This window comes from Drosophila mojavensis, unplaced genomic scaffold, assembly GCF_018153725.1.
Source record: "Drosophila mojavensis isolate 15081-1352.22 unplaced genomic scaffold, ASM1815372v1 contig_74, whole genome shotgun sequence".
Taxonomy (NCBI): domain Eukaryota; kingdom Metazoa; phylum Arthropoda; class Insecta; order Diptera; family Drosophilidae; genus Drosophila; species Drosophila mojavensis.
Genome location: NW_025318899.1, coordinates 8,242,793 through 8,260,544, shown reverse-complemented (window position 1 = coordinate 8,260,544; position 17,752 = coordinate 8,242,793). Strand labels below are relative to the sequence as shown.

General features: G+C 40.5%; 4 protein-coding genes across 11 annotated transcripts; 2 read left to right on the top strand and 2 right to left on the bottom strand.

The window, feature by feature from the left end:
* Nucleotides 1–828: 828 nt before the first annotated feature.
* Nucleotides 829–3,205, bottom strand: LOC6581801 (protein tramtrack, beta isoform). Its single transcript, XM_002007487.4, has 2 exons — nucleotides 2,735–3,205; nucleotides 829–2,653 (listed from the first exon to the last, which is right to left on the bottom strand). Exons 1-2 carry the CDS (start codon nucleotides 2,735–2,737, stop codon nucleotides 1,061–1,063), a joined length of 1,596 nt encoding a protein of 531 aa, XP_002007523.1. The 5' UTR covers nucleotides 2,738–3,205; the 3' UTR covers nucleotides 829–1,060.
* Nucleotides 3,206–3,304: 99 nt separating this feature from the next.
* On the top strand, nucleotides 3,305–4,398 carry LOC6581800 (NADH dehydrogenase [ubiquinone] iron-sulfur protein 3, mitochondrial). The gene is made up of 3 exons (XM_002007486.4): nucleotides 3,305–3,461; nucleotides 3,519–3,590; nucleotides 3,655–4,398. The coding sequence occupies exons 1-3, from the start codon at nucleotides 3,398–3,400 to the stop codon at nucleotides 4,320–4,322; spliced, it is 804 nt and encodes a 267-aa protein (XP_002007522.1). The 5' UTR covers nucleotides 3,305–3,397; the 3' UTR covers nucleotides 4,323–4,398.
* LOC6581798 (broad-complex core protein isoforms 1/2/3/4/5) lies at nucleotides 4,395–14,994 on the bottom strand. 8 transcript variants are annotated; one of them, XM_032731901.2, is made up of 7 exons: nucleotides 14,922–14,994; nucleotides 13,265–13,924; nucleotides 12,495–13,194; nucleotides 12,124–12,410; nucleotides 11,937–12,045; nucleotides 6,177–7,306; nucleotides 4,395–6,115 (listed from the first exon to the last, which is right to left on the bottom strand). In XM_032731901.2, the coding sequence occupies exons 2-7, from the start codon at nucleotides 13,433–13,435 to the stop codon at nucleotides 5,783–5,785; spliced, it is 2,730 nt and encodes a 909-aa protein (XP_032587792.1). In that variant the 5' UTR covers nucleotides 13,436–13,924; nucleotides 14,922–14,994; the 3' UTR covers nucleotides 4,395–5,782. The 8 variants fall into 8 exon arrangements, with proteins under 8 accessions (XP_032587792.1, XP_032587793.1, XP_032587794.1 ...); XM_032731902.2 differs by lacking the exon at nucleotides 14,922–14,994 and having other exon boundaries at nucleotides 12,136–12,410; XM_032731903.2 differs by lacking the exon at nucleotides 14,922–14,994 and having other exon boundaries at nucleotides 12,510–13,194.
* LOC6581797 (pupal cuticle protein Edg-78E) lies at nucleotides 8,083–16,609 on the top strand. Its single transcript, XM_015162054.3, has 4 exons — nucleotides 8,083–8,538; nucleotides 15,783–15,908; nucleotides 15,988–16,108; nucleotides 16,165–16,609. Exons 3-4 carry the CDS (start codon nucleotides 16,097–16,099, stop codon nucleotides 16,522–16,524), a joined length of 372 nt encoding a protein of 123 aa, XP_015017540.1. The 5' UTR covers nucleotides 8,083–8,538; nucleotides 15,783–15,908; nucleotides 15,988–16,096; the 3' UTR covers nucleotides 16,525–16,609.
* Nucleotides 16,610–17,752: the final 1,143 nt, after the last annotated feature.

The window sequence follows — 17,752 nt, the reverse complement described above, 5'->3', positions numbered from 1 at the left end:
CAGCTTATTTGGACGACGTGGAGACTGTTCCAGAATCAATAGAAGAGCCAATTTCTGACAAACTGGTAAAAATATATTTTGAAGTGGATAATTTCGACAAGATGTATAGTCGTTTACCATTAAATGCCGATATATTACAATTCTTTAGCGATGTAAAACTAAAGTCACCACAGCTGAGTGATCTGGCACATGTCGTATTGGCTACACCGGCTACTCAAGTGTCCGTTGAAAGAGCATTTTCAGCTTTGCATTATATTTTAAGCGAACGACAGAGCTCAATAAGTTCGCACAACTTAAACTCGTTATTATTTGTTAAGCTCAATTCAGAATAAATGAATTATTTACAAAACTTTATTTTGTAAAACCATCATCGCATTATTATTTATTTATTCCAAGTTAAGGGCGTATTCTAGTTTGGAATTTTGAAAAAATGGGAAATTTGTTTTTCCACATTTCGATAGTTTTGGTATTTAAGAATATCCCCCTAAAAGGATATTTCAAAATTCGAAGGTATTGTCATGTTGGTGACGTAGCACCCAGACCGGTTTGTCCCACCACTGTGCATCGAAAAGATGACAAGTAAATAAAAAGATCGTTTGCGTTGACTTTTTCTGTCAATCGGTCTTTTAATAAGTGTCTTTGTGCGGACTTCACTCGTATCTCTCTTTGTGCGATGCTCAATAAAAGAGCGTCTCACGAACTGCTCAACTGAATCGGTACTCGACAGAAACCGAAAACAAAAAGAAAGGAAGTCTGATGTTCAGAGAGCGAGTGTACATGCTTGTTTCAGTTATTCTCACATACAGACTGCAAGAAAAAAACGGTTAATTTGAGAGCTATGATGTAAATATATTATGTATGCTATAGGTAACCTATAGGCATCAATGTATATGATAGATTATATAAACAATTTAGTGACAGATGTAACTTAGGACTACATTATTTCTACAATCGCAAGGTGTTTAAGTGTAATGTACATGTGTGTATGTATGCATGTGTACGAATGTTTGTATGTATGCTTACGCATATACATATGTATGTATGTATAGGCATATGAACTCTAATTCATATCATCCTCTTCTTCATGCTCCTCCTTGACTTTACGCCCCGCCTCGGTTGTTCGCCGTTGCAAGTGCCGCCAGAGCGTGCTCTTAGGTATTTCAAAGAGATTGGCTGCATGATTTTGGGTCATGCCATCGTTGATGCAGGCATGCACTGCCTTTGCTAGCTTCTCACGCAGCTCATCCTTTGGGGTACTGTCACGCCGCCGGCAAGCAACAAAGTGGGGCAGGCGGCCCTGTGCGGCCAGACGCACTTTGTGCCGATGCAGCGTCGACATGGGTATATGCAGATCCTGGCTTATGCTTTTCAATGAGTCGCCGTTCCTTAGGCGTTCATATGCTTCCGAAAGCGAAGGTTTCTCTCGTTTTATTCTCATGTAGGCTGGATTCGAGCGCACACGTCGCCATAGTACGGTTTTCGATATGTCGTAGCGATCAGCAGCTTTCTGCAAGCTGAGGCCTTCGTGAAGAACCGCAGCCGCTGCGAGGTCGAGGGCATCATTGAGATCTTCCTTACATTCTTTTTTAAGCGCTGCGTGCTGCTGATGCTGTTTGGTCATTGCTTTCTTTATTGCTTTCGATGATGCTGGACGCTGGCGGGCCTTGAATTTTAAAATTTTCATATCGAGCTGAGATTTACGAGGTTTTACATCCAATAGCTCATCATCCTCCTCCTCGTCTCCGTCATGCATTCCATCCTCGTGCATATCAACATCCGCCACTGCGCTCATCTCTATTAAAGGATCTGCCGATCCAACATATTCTTCCTCGATTAATTGTGACTCGGATTCTTCGTGCTCGTCTGTGACCTCAGCCTCGACATCCTCGTCACCTAGCTCAGCTGTCTCCACTGAGTCGACCACAGCTGAGCTGCCTTGCACTCCCAACTTTCCTACGGATGACTGTGTTATGGTATACGTTCCCGTGTTCTCTGTATATATATACTGATTTCCACTGGTTGTGCCGCCCATGTGTTCGATTGAATATGTGATTTTGGGCTGTTCGCTGTAAACATCTAGGAATTCCAGGGTTCGGCCTTCCTGCTCGTGTTGTTGTTGAGGATTTGTGAGTACGGCATTATCCACTTCCAATTTACCGACAACAGCTCCGGCATCCTCTTCTTCCTCCTCCTCCATAAGCGCAGTATTAGCAATATGTAAGCCGCTTATTGATTTGGCTTCTTCGACAGCCATAGCGCCACTTATAACACTTGAGGTCGTCATGGATGTTGGATTGGTATCAAAGCTTATGGCAGATTTGATGCCCAGTAAATTTATGGCCCCCAGAAACTCGGGTAGCAGGGCAGAGGTCAAACTAGTTTCCCCCATATAAATAAACGATAGAACATTCTCGAGCAGCTCTCCACGGATGTCCGGCAAAATGACAGTCGCTTCCTGACCGGCGGGTAAATCGACAAGCAGATTGCGCATTAAATCGCTGCAAGTGCTTAAAACGAAGAGATGGGCGCGTACGCTGATGCCATCTTTGGCCACAAGCAATACTTCGCATTGCTGATTGTTGCTTTGTTGATGTAGCAGAACGCGCTGTATATCCATTATTGTGGACGAGTGGCCCATCCATTTCAGGTGATTCTGTGGAAAGATAATCGAATTTCAAATGTAAACAAAACGCACAAAGTTGTCGGCATTTGCATTTGTTCCAAAAACCATTACCATTTTCGTTTGTTGTGTTTTATTTTCCAAAAATCGGATTCTATTCTATTCCAGAGCTGCAAGCGAAACGCTACGAAAATGGAGAGCAATAGAGTTGCCAGACATGATTAACGCTACTACAATTTCAAATACTTCAAAATTTAGTTAGATTAAAAAATTCTAAAAACAATATGGAGTCTTATCTACACATTTATTTATAAACCAAATAAATCATTGTAAAGCCTCAAATAAAAGAATTATTTTATTTCACAAAATATTTTCGCTTGTTGGCAATACTGTTCGCACTGAATTTGCGCTGGGTGGTTCATTAAATTGAGCTCAGCTCTGAACACAAAATGCTCATTTTGTTCTTTTATGCTTATTCCGTCTCCAAGTAATTTCTACGTACAATTTTATATTCACAATTTTTGCTGGTTGTCATTAGTATTAGTGTAGACATTGAATATTATTTTAGGCATGTGAAAGCAGACAATTGTTCTGTTCCATAGAAATCTCAGAAATACGAGAATATAGGAACAAAATTGAGCATTGTCGATGATCTAGTTCACTAAGCAAAAAATTATTTACTCAACACTGGCTTTTTGACGTTTTGTTATTACATAAAGTGTCAAATATTCAGTGAATTATTGGATTTGCACTGAAATATTTGATTTAATCGAGCGTATGGCCGCATTAATTAGAAATTTGGGTGCCAGAATTGCTTCTGCCGCTTTGACGGCCAAGCATGGTAAATGTTTAATACTTATCATACTCAATTAGCGCTAATTCATATATTGATACATAGTGGTACCCGCTGGAACAGCTGCCTTCCGTATGCAAAGTACTGCGCCAGTTGATGCCAAAGCAGCAGAAAAACGTAAGTATTTTGGGTTGGTTAACAAGAAGACCTTACTCATGGAAAATTGACTTCTATTTGGTAGCCACTGTACGCAAACCGGATGCAGCTGCTCGCTCCAGCCTGTCTGAATTTGGCCGATACGTTGCCGAATGCATGCCCAAGTACGTTCAGAAGGTGCAATTGACTTCTGGTGATGAACTGGAGGTGCTGATTGCTCCCGAGGGTGTTGTACCGGTACTACAGTTTCTGAAGGATCATCATCAAGCACAGTTTACTAACCTGGTGGACATCGCAGGTGTGGATGTGCCGTGTCGCAAGTATCGCTTCGAAGTTGTCTACAACATTTTGTCGCTTCGTTATAATGCTCGTATTCGGGTTAAGACCTACACCGATGAGCTAACTCCCCTCGACTCGGCTTGTGAAGTTCACAAGGCAGCCAATTGGTATGAGCGCGAGATTTGGGACATGTATGGTGTCTTCTTTGCCAATCATCCAGATTTACGTCGTATCCTTACCGATTACGGATTCGAGGGCCATCCACAGCGTCGCGACTTCCCATTGTCCGGCTATGTTGAGTTGCGCTATGATGATGAGAAGAAACGCGTTGTTTGCGAACCCTTGGAGTTGGCACAGGAATTCAGAAAGTTCGATCTATCGGCACCATGGGAGCAGTTTCCTAACTTCCGTAACGCAAACCCACCAGCCGAGGTGGTGCAGCCAGCTAAGGCTGCCGCTGGTGCTAAGAAGTAAGCGATTCGATGTGAGCCTTGTTAAATGGTAATTATATAGAAAACTATCAATAAAAATGATATGTAGAAATTGTAAATTTAAAAACAATGATTTATTGATAATCAACGGTACGTCACATAGATTTAACGTTGCGTTCAGGCTCTGGGAGTCCGATTCTAATATGTAGTAAGAAAATAGATAAGGTCAAGTTCTATAAAATACGCTTTTATGCATCTACCATTTGGAAATAGTAGCCAATTACAATTTTTGATTGATCTACAAGTTTACACGCACACATATCAGGAGTGCAAAAATAGATTTTCTTAAATTCTCATGAGCTGGTTACAAAATATTTTCATCGAATTACAACACCAAGAAATAACGCTTTCGAAAATGAATGAACTTTTTGTTTTCTTATATTGAATTGGTTTAAAATTGATTTTTAACTTGGTTTAGCTGACATAGGTTGCCTGCTATTGCTGTCGAACTTAATTTTGTACTCTTGTTTATATATTGTCTAAATATATAAGTCGAACTGAACAGCAGCGAAATGTTGACAATATAATTTGATTAGCGATTCGTTTTCGCATTTGCATTTTCACAAAATACTTTTTACATTCAAATGTGCTAGATTATATATACGCATATCGAATGCATATGGATTTTCTTGAAAAGACATTCTTTTTCTTCTTTTTTTTTTTTAATTTTTTTTTACACAAAGTTCAATTTACCAGGTGAAAAATCGTGCGCCTGCGCAGCGGTGCCTGGCCTTAAAGGCGTCAGGTGTTAGGGGCGTCATCACGCCTTCAATCCTAGTGTTTTCGTTTCTTTTTATTTGGCGGGAAGTTTTTAAGTTTGTTGCACTTCACTATAGAAGTTAATTTTGATTTATATATATTAATGGGCTGTAATGTGTCGATTCGAGCTTGATTAGTTGTACACCGCTGATGCTTTTTTTTATTTCTCGATTTATATGTATTTTCGTTTCTCCAATTTGTACAAGAGTTTACATACAAACACGTCGTATGTATGTACATAACAATAATTTTACATTTACATAGCTCGCTTTACAATTAGTTTTAAAAATGTTTCTTGTGCATTGACAGACATGTGACAGGTGACTTGTTCGCATGCCTGCATGTAGGTATGTATCCATGTATGTATGCATGTACATGTATGTACTCTACATCACTGCGCCTCCGAAATGGAGACGCAGATACAAAAACAAATCTTGCTGCGCTTCAATGCGCGTGAACAGTCCGTGTCCAGGTACTTGATTCGTCGTGGACAGTGGAACTGTGACAAATAAAAAATTTCGATGCAGGATGAAGAGTGTGCCGCTGACTTGCCATTTAATTGGCGCTACAGCTGCACTTCCTGGCGACAAACAACAAATTCGACATCGACGACCATTCGTGGAATGGCCCGTCGGGTCTCAAATACAAATATGTAAGCCATTGCATGCGATTCCATGGCGCGGCTTATATCGATTCGGTTTTCGTGTAGAGCCGAGCAGCTGAGCCGCCTGATGATGCATAGGCTGTTCCTTTGCTGTTGCTGCTACTGCTGGTGTTGGCCTGACTTTCGGCGGCGGCTGCTTCATTCTTGAGCCGCTCGTGGTACTCCTGGAAGCACGGCACGATGCATAAATTCGTTTGACACTCGGGACAGTGGTATTTCGTTTTGCGGCGCAAAATGCGACCATGTCCATCGATGGTATTCCAACAGAAATTGCAGCCCAGCGCCGGGCCAGGACGAATGACGGGACAATGACTAGAACGTGGGTTCTCCAATGTAGTTATTTCGCGTTGGGTCTGAGTGATAAAGTTTACATATCAAAATGATTTCAAGTTAGGAATACGTTAATCTTCTTACCTGTGGAGAAGACACCGAGCGCTGCAGTTCCTCGTTCTTCACGCGTAGCGTGGGCAAATGCTCAAACGAACTACTCGTCGTCGCGGTCTGGTTGGGATGCAGGTGAATGCTGCTGCTACTGCTGCTGCTGCCAGTTGACTTGGATGTGCGTAACTTATTCCCACTGCCATTTGCTGTCTCGACCCGTGCGCTACTGCGCTCCACAATATTTGTGATGGGTGAGTGGGGCGAGCGGCGTTCCGGAATGGGCGACTGTTCCGTGCTGCTGCCGTACGTTGGTGAAAATGGCTGGCGATTGCTGTTGCTGTTGAGGCCTGCCGGTGGCGACGTTACCACCGAAACGGGCGTGCCACTTGAATTAGTGGGCGTGGCTGCGGTCTCACTGGACGAAGCGTTACAAGTGACGACGCGTGCTGGTACCAGGTACTGCGATGAACCGGCTGGCGGCGGCGAGCCGGAAGCGTAAATTGATTCAGGCAGCGAGATATGATGTGGATGGTGGAGTGGAGCAGGTGGCACATAGCTTGCATTACTTCCAGACAGCGGATGCGAGTATTGACGATGCAATGGCGCAAACGGATTACTGCCAGTAATGCTGCCCGTGCCGGTGGCATGCAGCGAATGCTGACGCGGCAACAGCGGATCCGAATGCTGCTTAATCAGATATGGTGTGCTGGCCGGTACGCTTAGCAGGTGCGGCGTCGGCGATGCCAGGCTCGGCGCCGGCTCAGAAGCGTGCCGCTCAATTCGAGGTGGTACGGTCAACAGGTGATGATGATGGTGCTGCGGCTGGTGGTGATGGTGTGTCGAGTAGTCCCTGGCTATGGCGGTGGTTGTGCCCGCCGCATTAAACGGATCAAAGTCAAGTGTCGTAGCGGCTGTATCCGGTGAAATCTGATTTGTCGACGTTAGGCTATCGCTGTCCCGCTTAACCCGAGGCTGCCTGGTGAGCACTCTATTCCGCTTGGACCCCATCGCAGCTGTCGACTGCGATGTCTGCAGATCTGTTGCAGCATCCGTTTCACTTGGCGTCCGCTCAAAACTGCCACTGCTGCTGCTCGTATTGGTGCCCTGGCTGTGGCTGATCGCCAGCGTGGGATGATGCTGCGGGGCATGCGCCGGACTGGGCTCTGCAAGCAAAACACACGATTTAATGGCAGCCTCATGGATTTTTTTTTAAATAATTAACTAGCTAATGAGTTTTTAAATGAATTATGAATGTCTGACTTTTTTGTTTTAATTTTATTCGTTTCTTGCACATCGAAGCCTAAAGTCTAAAAGGTTCGTTTGTTAGTTACATTATATCGTACATAATTTCGTAACTTATTTTACAGTCGTTTCATTTACTACCGCTGACTAAAAGTACATTAAATGTAAATAATTAAATATATTTATTTATGTATATATATGCATATATAAGTAATATATATATACATATATAAGTAATATATATGCATATATTTATTTGTATGTATACATATAACTATATGTTAAACACATACACAACTACCATAGTTATTGGTACTTTTGCAATTGTAGGAAACAGAGTTAGTCATAATTATTGTTTATGCTATTTTGCGTTGTTTATTTTGTATATTTATTATGTTTGATGAATTCGTATTTCGTTTGGTTTGTTTTTATTTTTTTTTCTATTATTTGTTGTTTGTTGGCTTGTGTAGCACTATGCATCTAGTTGTAGGAAATAAAATGCATTACCAAAGTTTGACGTTATAAATGACTTCTAACAAATCACGCTTAATTTTTACTTTGCCTCGCGACAATATAAAAAGTTATTTATTAATTACATACATTATCATTTATATGTATATATATATTTCATTTTATTAAATTACTTATTTGTTTTTATTATGTATATATATACTGTATTAAAAACACACTACTCTTATTCGTTTTCCTTTACTTTCTGCAGTCTCCATTTAGGATTTTGGGTGGTTACGAGTTATCTTAGTTTTGTATATTGCGTATATGGCTTGCCCATTTAGTCCTATTTTAATCGTATTCGTACATCGAAATTATGTACAATTAAGGATTTCAAAATTATTAAACCAAGCATCCCTCGTCAGATATGTCTAATATATGTGAAATTGCACTCCAAACAAAAAACAAAGTGATCTAATTTAATATATATATTCAACAGAAACTATTATTGGAATGGTGTGTAAATTGCCAACATTGAAATTATTTGGATGTGATTTTTGTGATGAATATGTTAAAACAGTCCCTGATAAAAATTATTGCTTCCATGTGGATCATTTGGTTGCTTGATTGGTCTACAAACGTAAGATCCATACCATAATCGAAAATACAAAATGAATTCGTACATTAACACATGTAAATATTGGTACGTACATATACATTATACATTATTGAGTTGGTTTTATTAAATATTTGATGGTTAACTTGCTTTGCGGTTTATTTTATACGGATTTAAACACTGTCCGTCTAACGGCAGACCCACTCCCCATCAACTAGACACAAACACCCATTTGAACTAAAAACTGATTGGCCATTAACTGTACACAAAACATATATATATATATATATATATATATATATATATATATATGTATGTATAATACAATGAATTATACGAATTAGAATGTATGCGTAATAAAGGTTGCTTTTGTAACACGAGTGCCAGGATTAATGAGGGATTACATGAATGATCAAAATAATGAGGCCATTTTTAAATAGTTTATATTTAAAAAGTTGTATGTACATGCTAGCTAGTCGATACATAATCATTTGCTTTTTGATGATTAACACTAATAAAATTGTATAAATTTATGTACAAATATAAATTGTGGTTACATATACAAGAGTACTTTACTTCCGATTCCTTAGTTAACAATGGTAAAAATAATGTTCGGCTCGAAACAGTAGCTTAAGGAATTAAGTTCTATAAATTATTATATATCTGTTGTATGTCACATCTGCACATCTGCTTAACTTGAGGGATACTAAATCTTAGTGGGCTCTGCTTACAAACATTCCTGCTATGGTACCCATCTTCTTCCGATTACGATTCCGATTCCGATTCCGATACCGATGCCGTATCTTTGTAGTTCACTAGTAGATGCCGTTGTTCTAATACCTGTATACCTTGTACGGCTGTGCCCGGGAGCTTAGGATTTGTCTAAGTATTGCATGCCGGTATTAACCAGTGGCGCTAGCGTACTGGCAACCAGTGGTGGCGGTGGTGGTGCCGCTACCGTTACAAAATTATTGAAAAGAAACGCAGTAGCCGCTGCGCTATGCGCAGTGCCCATTGCTGAGACCGATACGGGCACGGCTGATATGCTCATTGGTTCTGGCTCGTTTGTTGACATAACGGCGGCCGCCTGCAGCATTGTGGCTGTTCCTGGCCCATGCACCTCGCCACCGCTGAGTTGATCCACCTGCAGAGGCATTACACCTGAGGCGGCGGCCACAACGCCCATGTGACTTGAAATCGTATTCTATATTGAGTTGAAGTTAATACTCTGTAGATTCATGGCGGCGGCCGGATTAACGTTGATCGTGCCCGCTCCGGAGGCCGAAGCTGATGCACCAGCACCCGTTGCATCGATATACCGCTGCCTGGACATAGTGTGCACGGTTGTGGGTGACTCCATGTAGCGTGCGTCGAAAAGGCTCATGACGCCGATGGCAGGATGCGTGTTAGTGCCACCGGCCGTAGAGGCCGCTGCCGCGCTGGCATGATGAGGCGTGCACATCAGCGAAGGTGTGGGCGTATCCGCCTGAGGCGGCATCTGCATATTGAGCGCTGCAGTTTGAGCTGCGGCTACGGCAGCTGCTGTTAGATGATCATATGATTCGTTGGGCGTATCGTCGCCAGGATTGGTGGATGGTGTTGGCGAAGGTGAAAGATTGGGCTCCTGTTTGACCACCCGCGCTTTAATGCTGGGCCTTGACACAGGGTAGCCACGTTTCTTGTACTCCAGCCAGAGAGTCCGATTGTTCACTCCGTACAGTCGAGCAGCCTTGCAGAAACCAATGCCACCGGTCCGCACTGCTTCCAGGGCCCGAATAAAGTTCTCATCACCTTGTGGGTTCACAGATCGCTTCCGTTTTACCACTTGACTGTTGCCGCCGCCACCTCCACTGCTGCTATTTCCGCCGCCACCAGCGCTACTTGCACTTCCACCCGCACTGCTACCACCGCCGCCGCCCACACCAGAATGAACAGGTGACTGCGTGGGTGTTGGCCCCTGACTATACACAGACTGAACCATATTGGACTCGTTGGGAGACGTGGGTGAAAGGTTTTGCGCTGCAGTTGTATAACCGCTGACCAGATTATTCACGGTTATGATTTGCGACGAATACGCCTGACCGGCCGTGGCCCCTTGTTGTTGCTGCTGCTGTTGCTGATAGTGCAGCTGCTGCAAGTGCTGCTGTTGCTGCTGCTGCGTTGCCTGCTGTTGGGCTTCGTGCTGCTGCTGCTGTTGACGCTGGTCGTTGGTGCCGGCAGCACCGACGCCTGCATTGCTATTCGCGCCGCTGTTTTGATTACCACCGTTGCCGTTGCCAATCAAGTTCGACTGACAAGCGGGCATCGAGAAGCGCGAATAGTTCGAATCAACAACTGTCCACTGCAGACCTGGGAAGGGGAGAGAGAGAGAGAGACAGCGTAAGATTGGTTTCGTCTTTAGTTGGGGCTTGAAATTGAAATTTACTCGCTATAAATTTACTCTCAACTTGGGGTCGGGGCTCATCATTTGGCCAAGATCAGAGATTGGAAATAGGGGCAAACCATTGGACAACAGGTATATTATAGTTTGTATAGTAGAATGGTATTGGTATCGGTATCGAGTAGTAGAAAGATTGCTAATGCTAAATCATTATCATTCGAAAACCGCTCTTCAAAATGCTTTCCCATAACAAAATATTACGAAGAAAATTCAAAAATCACTTGGCAAACAAAAAAGTTTAGTAATCAAATCGACAAAATTAAAAAAATCAAATCAGTAAAATACAGTTATTTAGTTTTGGACTCTGTGCTAGCTCTCTCCCATTCCCAAGTTCAGGTAAAATTTCATTTTTGAATAGTATACACAATAGTTAATTATATACACATGTACATACAAATGCATTAATTTTCATGTAACACAATTATTTTTATTCGCACTTAATCGATAAACGGTAGTCTTTATGCTTATGTTTCATATTTAGCTTTAGCATTCATTTCTCCAAGCGCTTTATATTGCACTCAAATTCTTTGAACGAACGTATTTTTGTGTGTGTACTTGTGTGAGCGTGTTGGTGTCGCTGTGAATGTGTATGTGCTGGTATGAATGCATGACATATGAATGAGCGGTAGCAGAGTAACATCAGTAGAATCTCAAGTTGACCAAATTCGGAAGAATGAAATAATGATAATGATAGCAAAATCAATCAACAAAACTCAAAACGGAAGGGACCAAGTTGAGCTCCTCGACTCGGCTTATAGGAACAGCCTGTTGTCAATAAAAAGTACAACCCCTTAATGAAGCATGATCTAGCGTATGATTTTATATGTTGCAGTGTTTTTTTTTATCTTAGTGCAGCTGAGCTGTGTACTATTATTATATTTAAGTACAATAAATACACTTACAAAATAAGTCGCAAGTTTGGTTTATAAATTTTTAATGTTTGGGCGTCTTTACTTTTCAAATTAACTTCACGATTTATTTTTGAAGGTACACTGTATATATGGCGTGTCGGACAGAGCCTTTTTGGTTTAGGATATAAACTTACCCGAGTGCGATGATTGTGAATTGGGGGCGTCGTGTTCCGATGGTGTCGTAGTGCCTGAAATGTCCAGAGGCATCGATTGATTCACATTGCCAATGTCCACTTCGGGCTTCTGCATGTTCAGCAATCAAATATGAAAGAGTAAGAACTTCAGTAAAATGCTTCCAAATGGATATATAGTTAACGTGACCAATTTCATTACAATTTGCATATGTATATGTCCGTGAGCGTCATCCAGATCGGAGTCCTGTGGCTGTTGCTCTAGTTCAGCGCTCGCCGACTCTTTCAACAACTTGGCAGTATGCATCGAGTGACCCGAAAGACCGCCTAGTGCCGCTGTAGAGTTATTGCCCGCTCCAGCTCCAAACGACATTTGGCTCATTTGCGCGAGGCTAAGGCCAGCAGCGCTGCCAGCGGCGCTAGCTGCATCTAAGGAGCTGCTATGCTGCTCCTCCGAGTTATTTCGGTCACCAGAGCCTGCAAAATTCCAATAAACAATCAAACGTAAATTACCATTCTTCAGCTTTTGAAATATTCACATTCTGGCCGACGATTCTTTACCCAACTCACACTCACCGTTATTCGAAGACTTTCGCAAGCGCTTGCGCCGCGTAGCCGGTGAGGTGCCAGCACTTAGCGGTGATGGAGTTCGTCGTAGCTGATGATGATGCGTCTGCGAACCCTGCGCCTGGCTTGCCTGCTGCTGTTGAGGTTGGTGATGATGATGATGATGATGATGCTGCTGCTGTTGTTGTTGCTGCTGCTGTTGTTGTTGCTGTTGCTGCTGTTGTTGTTGTTGTTGCTGCTGGTGTTGTTGTTGTTGCTGCTGCTGCTGTTGCTGCGCCTGCTGTTGTTGCAGTTGTTGCTGTAGTTGCTGCTGATGATGCTGCTGGAACTGCTGCGCTTCACTGCTGCTCCAAAGAGAATCACCAGCACTACTGCTGCCACTAGCCGCTCCTAAGCTAGATGCCGCTACACCAGCATTCGCGCCGACAACATTCGCGCCAGCTTGTCCTAGCAGTTCCGTTGCCTCGCTGGACGACTTACTGTCTGACTTGGTGAGGTTTGCCGGGTCTGTTGGCATTTCGGCCAGGCCCTTTATTTTGAGCATCTCGGCTGTTTTAAGTATGTGTGGCAGTTGCTCTTGCGACACATTCACCTCTCCGTAGTACATAAAGTCCACCATCGTCTTGAGATCATCGTACTGCACGTCCTTCAGTATGACAATCGGGTGCTGACACGGATTCGTCGTAAATAGCGCCTGTTAAAAGTAATGTGAATTTGATGGATGCATCCTATATTTAGCTTTCTACAAAAATTTAAACACTCACCTGAAAGTACGAACTGCACGCGGACAGCACTATTTTGTGGGCTTGTAGCTGTCGACCCTCCGCGGCAAGCGTGACGTCCACCAGCGTCCCATTATGCAGCAGGGAGGAACAGACGGATATGAAGTTTGGCTGGTGATTGTTCCAGCGCAAGCAGAACTGCTGCACAGACATTGTCAGCGTCAGCGTTGGAATTGGCGTCTACGCAAGCAACAACACCCGTTAGCGGTGATGTTGCCGCTGCCGCGTACTTTGTCTCGCGGCAGCAACAACAAGTTGTCGAAATGCCAACAAGATACCAGTAATGAATACCAAGACAAGCCAACCAACAATATCAATTCCAAAAAGCCAAATGACGAAAACACGCTGATAACAAAACTTTTTATCGCCTATTGATTATTGTTGTTCCTATTTTCTGTTCCGACGTTATTGTTGTTGCCCTTTTTTTCTTGCTTTAATTAAAGTTTATGTACAATATTATTTTCTGGGCGCCTTTAAGTTCCGCTGTTGTTGTCCTCGTCACTGTTTGCTTTCGGATATACATATGCACATGCGTATATATATATATATATACATATATATATATATAAACTTTTACGTTTGGCGGCGGTTTCTATGCCGCACCGTTATACATATACACAGATGCACGCATCTTATGTATCGCTGAAATGGTAATTAATGCGAAATATAAAATTATAAGTATACGCACACATTTGAATATATATTATTTTATTTATTTGATAAGAGCAATATTTAGATTTGTTTGGATTAACTATTTCTTCTTCTGCTTAGTTCACTGTCAAGTTATCTCTTCTTGCTTACGCGCGCACTCTTTCGCTCTTTCATTATGTATCACAGGCTGCGCCGTGCTCGCTCTGGCCTCTTACAACAAAAACAGCGTTGGCAACAACAAAATCAGTATATATATACACATTTATGTGTGTATGTAATTATACAGTCGCGGACAGCACACGCACACACTTACACAAAAACATTCTTGCATATACATCATTGACAGATGCTAGGAAATTTAACAGAAAGTCTGTGTACTGTTTTTTGCCTTAAGTTTTATTTTTAATGAAAACGTAACGAAATCTAATACATAGACTTCATGTCTGATGTGCGCTATAGGGAGACCTTGAATTTTCTTTGATTGTTATGACGTAATTAGCGCGTCTGACCCTCTGCCTCTGCCACAGGCACGACCACGACCGACGTCGACTAATCGCTGCTTCGTTTATTCATCGTATTGACATTTTCAGCAGCCTTTATTTAGGTATGTACATACGTGCATACATATGTGCATATGTCGCGCGTTTTATTTTATATTTTTGTTATATTCGTTTTTTTCATCTACATGTTTGCATGCTTATTTAATTAGCAATCGACAAAATTGTATATTTCCCGTGATATGGTAGAGGATTTTATTATTTTGCACAAAAGAAAACACGGCGAGAAGTAGAAAGTCCAAAAACAAAATGGCGCGCTTGTAAGAAAAATTTTTAGTTTGCAAAAGCTTTGAAAAGCATGTTTTACACGTATATTTTATTAAGAACGTATGTATTACTCATTTTCACTGTTGTCTTTCTACATTGTGAACAAATTTGTTTTTTTTTTTAGCTTGTGTATAAATTAATTATGACAGAAATGCAGTTCTTACGTTTTACTTCTTTATTCTTTTATTGCGATATCAGACCTGACAATCAGGGTTGCTTAGCACAACTGGAAAAAAGCATTCAACTTATTTATCGATACTTTTCAATAAATTGTACTTATCGATGTTTTCATAATCGAGATAATGATATGATTGTAAGCTGCTACAAAGGGCAAAACCATTCAATAAATATATCGAATTTATTATAGGTATTATATTTAAGTTTGAAGTTTAAATGGCCTTTAAGTGGTTACTTGTAAATTTGAAAATAATTTTCATGTTAAAACGTTTAGCGAGGGAATACCTCTAGGTTGAGGCATAATATCGGTAAATTGCCAGTTATTATCGTGACTTTTAGTGTTGGTAACGTTGTATAAATTCCGATAACAATGTAAATAAATTACCAGTTATTTAAATTTGTAATGTTTTATTAAAATTTTGAGCGACAATTAATTAGCTTATATATCAATATTTATGTTCCGTGTAAATATTCAATGAATTGCAGCCTAAACCAAATAATATTTATTTAAAAATTTTGCGAGCTGTGTAAATATGTAGACCATCATTAATCTCAGAGCTTATTTGTATAATTGTATAATTTAATAAGCAATTTGTTTGATCAGATTTAATGGAAAGTCGTATTTAATATATTCATTCATCATAATAAAAATCAAATGATAATTTAGAGTAACATTAGTACTTTCTGAATTCGAGTCAATAGACTTAGAAATATATTCATATTATATATGAATATATATGTATACATATATATGCATATGTATGTAATAATATTAAAATCAGAGCTATGCTAAAAAGATTATGCTGTCTTAGCTTAACAAAATAGTGATGAATAGTAATTATTAATAGGGCTGTTGCTATTCATGATGGGAGTAGAGTTACGACCTTTGTTAAACGGAATAAATATGCATTTTATTCGATACATATGACAAAAGCATGAAGTATAGCTGCAATGGAACGCGGTCAGATTCATATGTAAGTTTCAAAAATTAATAATTCCGCATCGTAAAAAATTGTTAATATGAATTTTGACGCCGCGGCTCTTGTGTTGTAGGTCATCTATCCAGCGCTAGGTAATATAAAAGACCCGTCCAGTTCGTTGCGACATCAGTTCCAACTTCAATAGAGATCCGAGTGGTAACAAAATTTTTAACCGAACAAAAATGAGCAGGACCGTAAGTATTTATCCTATTAAAGATTAATTTTAAATTGAAAATCAATCATTCTTTAGAGCATTATCCTTGTTGCGCTGTGCCTTGTTGCCAGCTGCAGTGCTGTCGACGAATCGGATGCTGTGATTACCAAATATGGATCACAGATTAATCTGGATGGTAGCTACAGTTACGAATATGGCACCTCAAACAATATCCAGGGCCAGGAGACAGGCGTGGGAGGCTCTTATGCTGCTGGATCTGTGCAATATACTGCGCCCGATGGGCAGCCCATACAACTGCAGTATACGGCTGATGAGAATGGATATCAGCCCAGAGGCGATCATTTGCCAACGCCCCCACCAATCCCAGATTACATCTTGAGGGCATTGGAATACATTGAGTCCCATCCTTTCACCAGAGTTCAGTTGAAAAAATAAGAATCTAAGAAGATTATGTAGCACACCATACCACCTAGTTTAAGTTAGTAAATCAGAAATATAATGCTAAAATTTTATCGTTAAATCTGAAAATAGATAGTTTAGATGCATATACATAGCTAACTTTATTGAAGGTGTTTCCATGCTGCCTTGGAATTTTTTCGTTTCGAAAGAGCTTGATGTAAGTTGAGCTGCTTCTTCCACTTAAGCCAGCGGTTTGTTTTGAACTTAATCAAATGTGAAACAACTTCAATTTGTGCATCGACAACAAATATATATTTAGTTATTTGCCAGCATCAACAGCATCAGCATCGGCCGTAGTATTGGGCAGTTTACCTTTCAGCCGCTTACCAGTTTTTGATGTTAATGAGATTCAATCGCCAGCGTGTTATACTTATTTAGTGTGAGCTTCGCCCCTACATTAGCGTGTCTAGTAAGCTTTGCTGTTTATCACTCAAATCGAGTTCAACACAGTCTTTAAATGACTTTTGAATCATTTTAGATTGAAGTGTAGCAAAGTTAAGGTAGAGCCCAATATGCATATATTAGTTTATAGCTCATGGCATTTCCTTAAATAGACATTAAATTTTGATGAATTTAGATTTCGATTGATGCTTCAATGTCGTAGAAGTCTAGGGAGAAGCTTTGAAAGCTGGAAAAGCGTGTCTTTTGTTTTAAAATTAGACTTGAGTTGAATAATGCTGTTAATCGGATTATCCAGTTATATATACATAGTATATACTATTGCAGGTTTTCCTTTCCTTTTATGAAAATGCGCAGCATAATGGCATACAATTTTCAATTCTAAGTCCTCCAGACTGTGCCACTTACAGTGAGTAACATTAATGTTCGGTTTTTATTTTGTTCCGGTTGATGTATAATCTTTGTTAGTTATGTTAAATATCCTATATTGATATATAATCTTTCCGATAGCATTTACACTTTTTTAATTTTAATTAATATTATATGTTTTATGAGCATTTGAAGTTGAAAAATAAAATACTCATTGTATAGCGACTTTTGCAAAATGTGTATTTTTTAATGAACAACTCAACAACATACATATAAAATCCAATCTCAAGCCTCAAGTTAATAAAACATTTATGCAGCTTTTCCCCTTGCCTTAATCACTTTGAACTATGATTAACAAATCATTTATGTAAACTTGTATATTTATATGCTGCAAGTATAGATTACTTTCAAAAGTTCAAATTTTCGATATTACAAT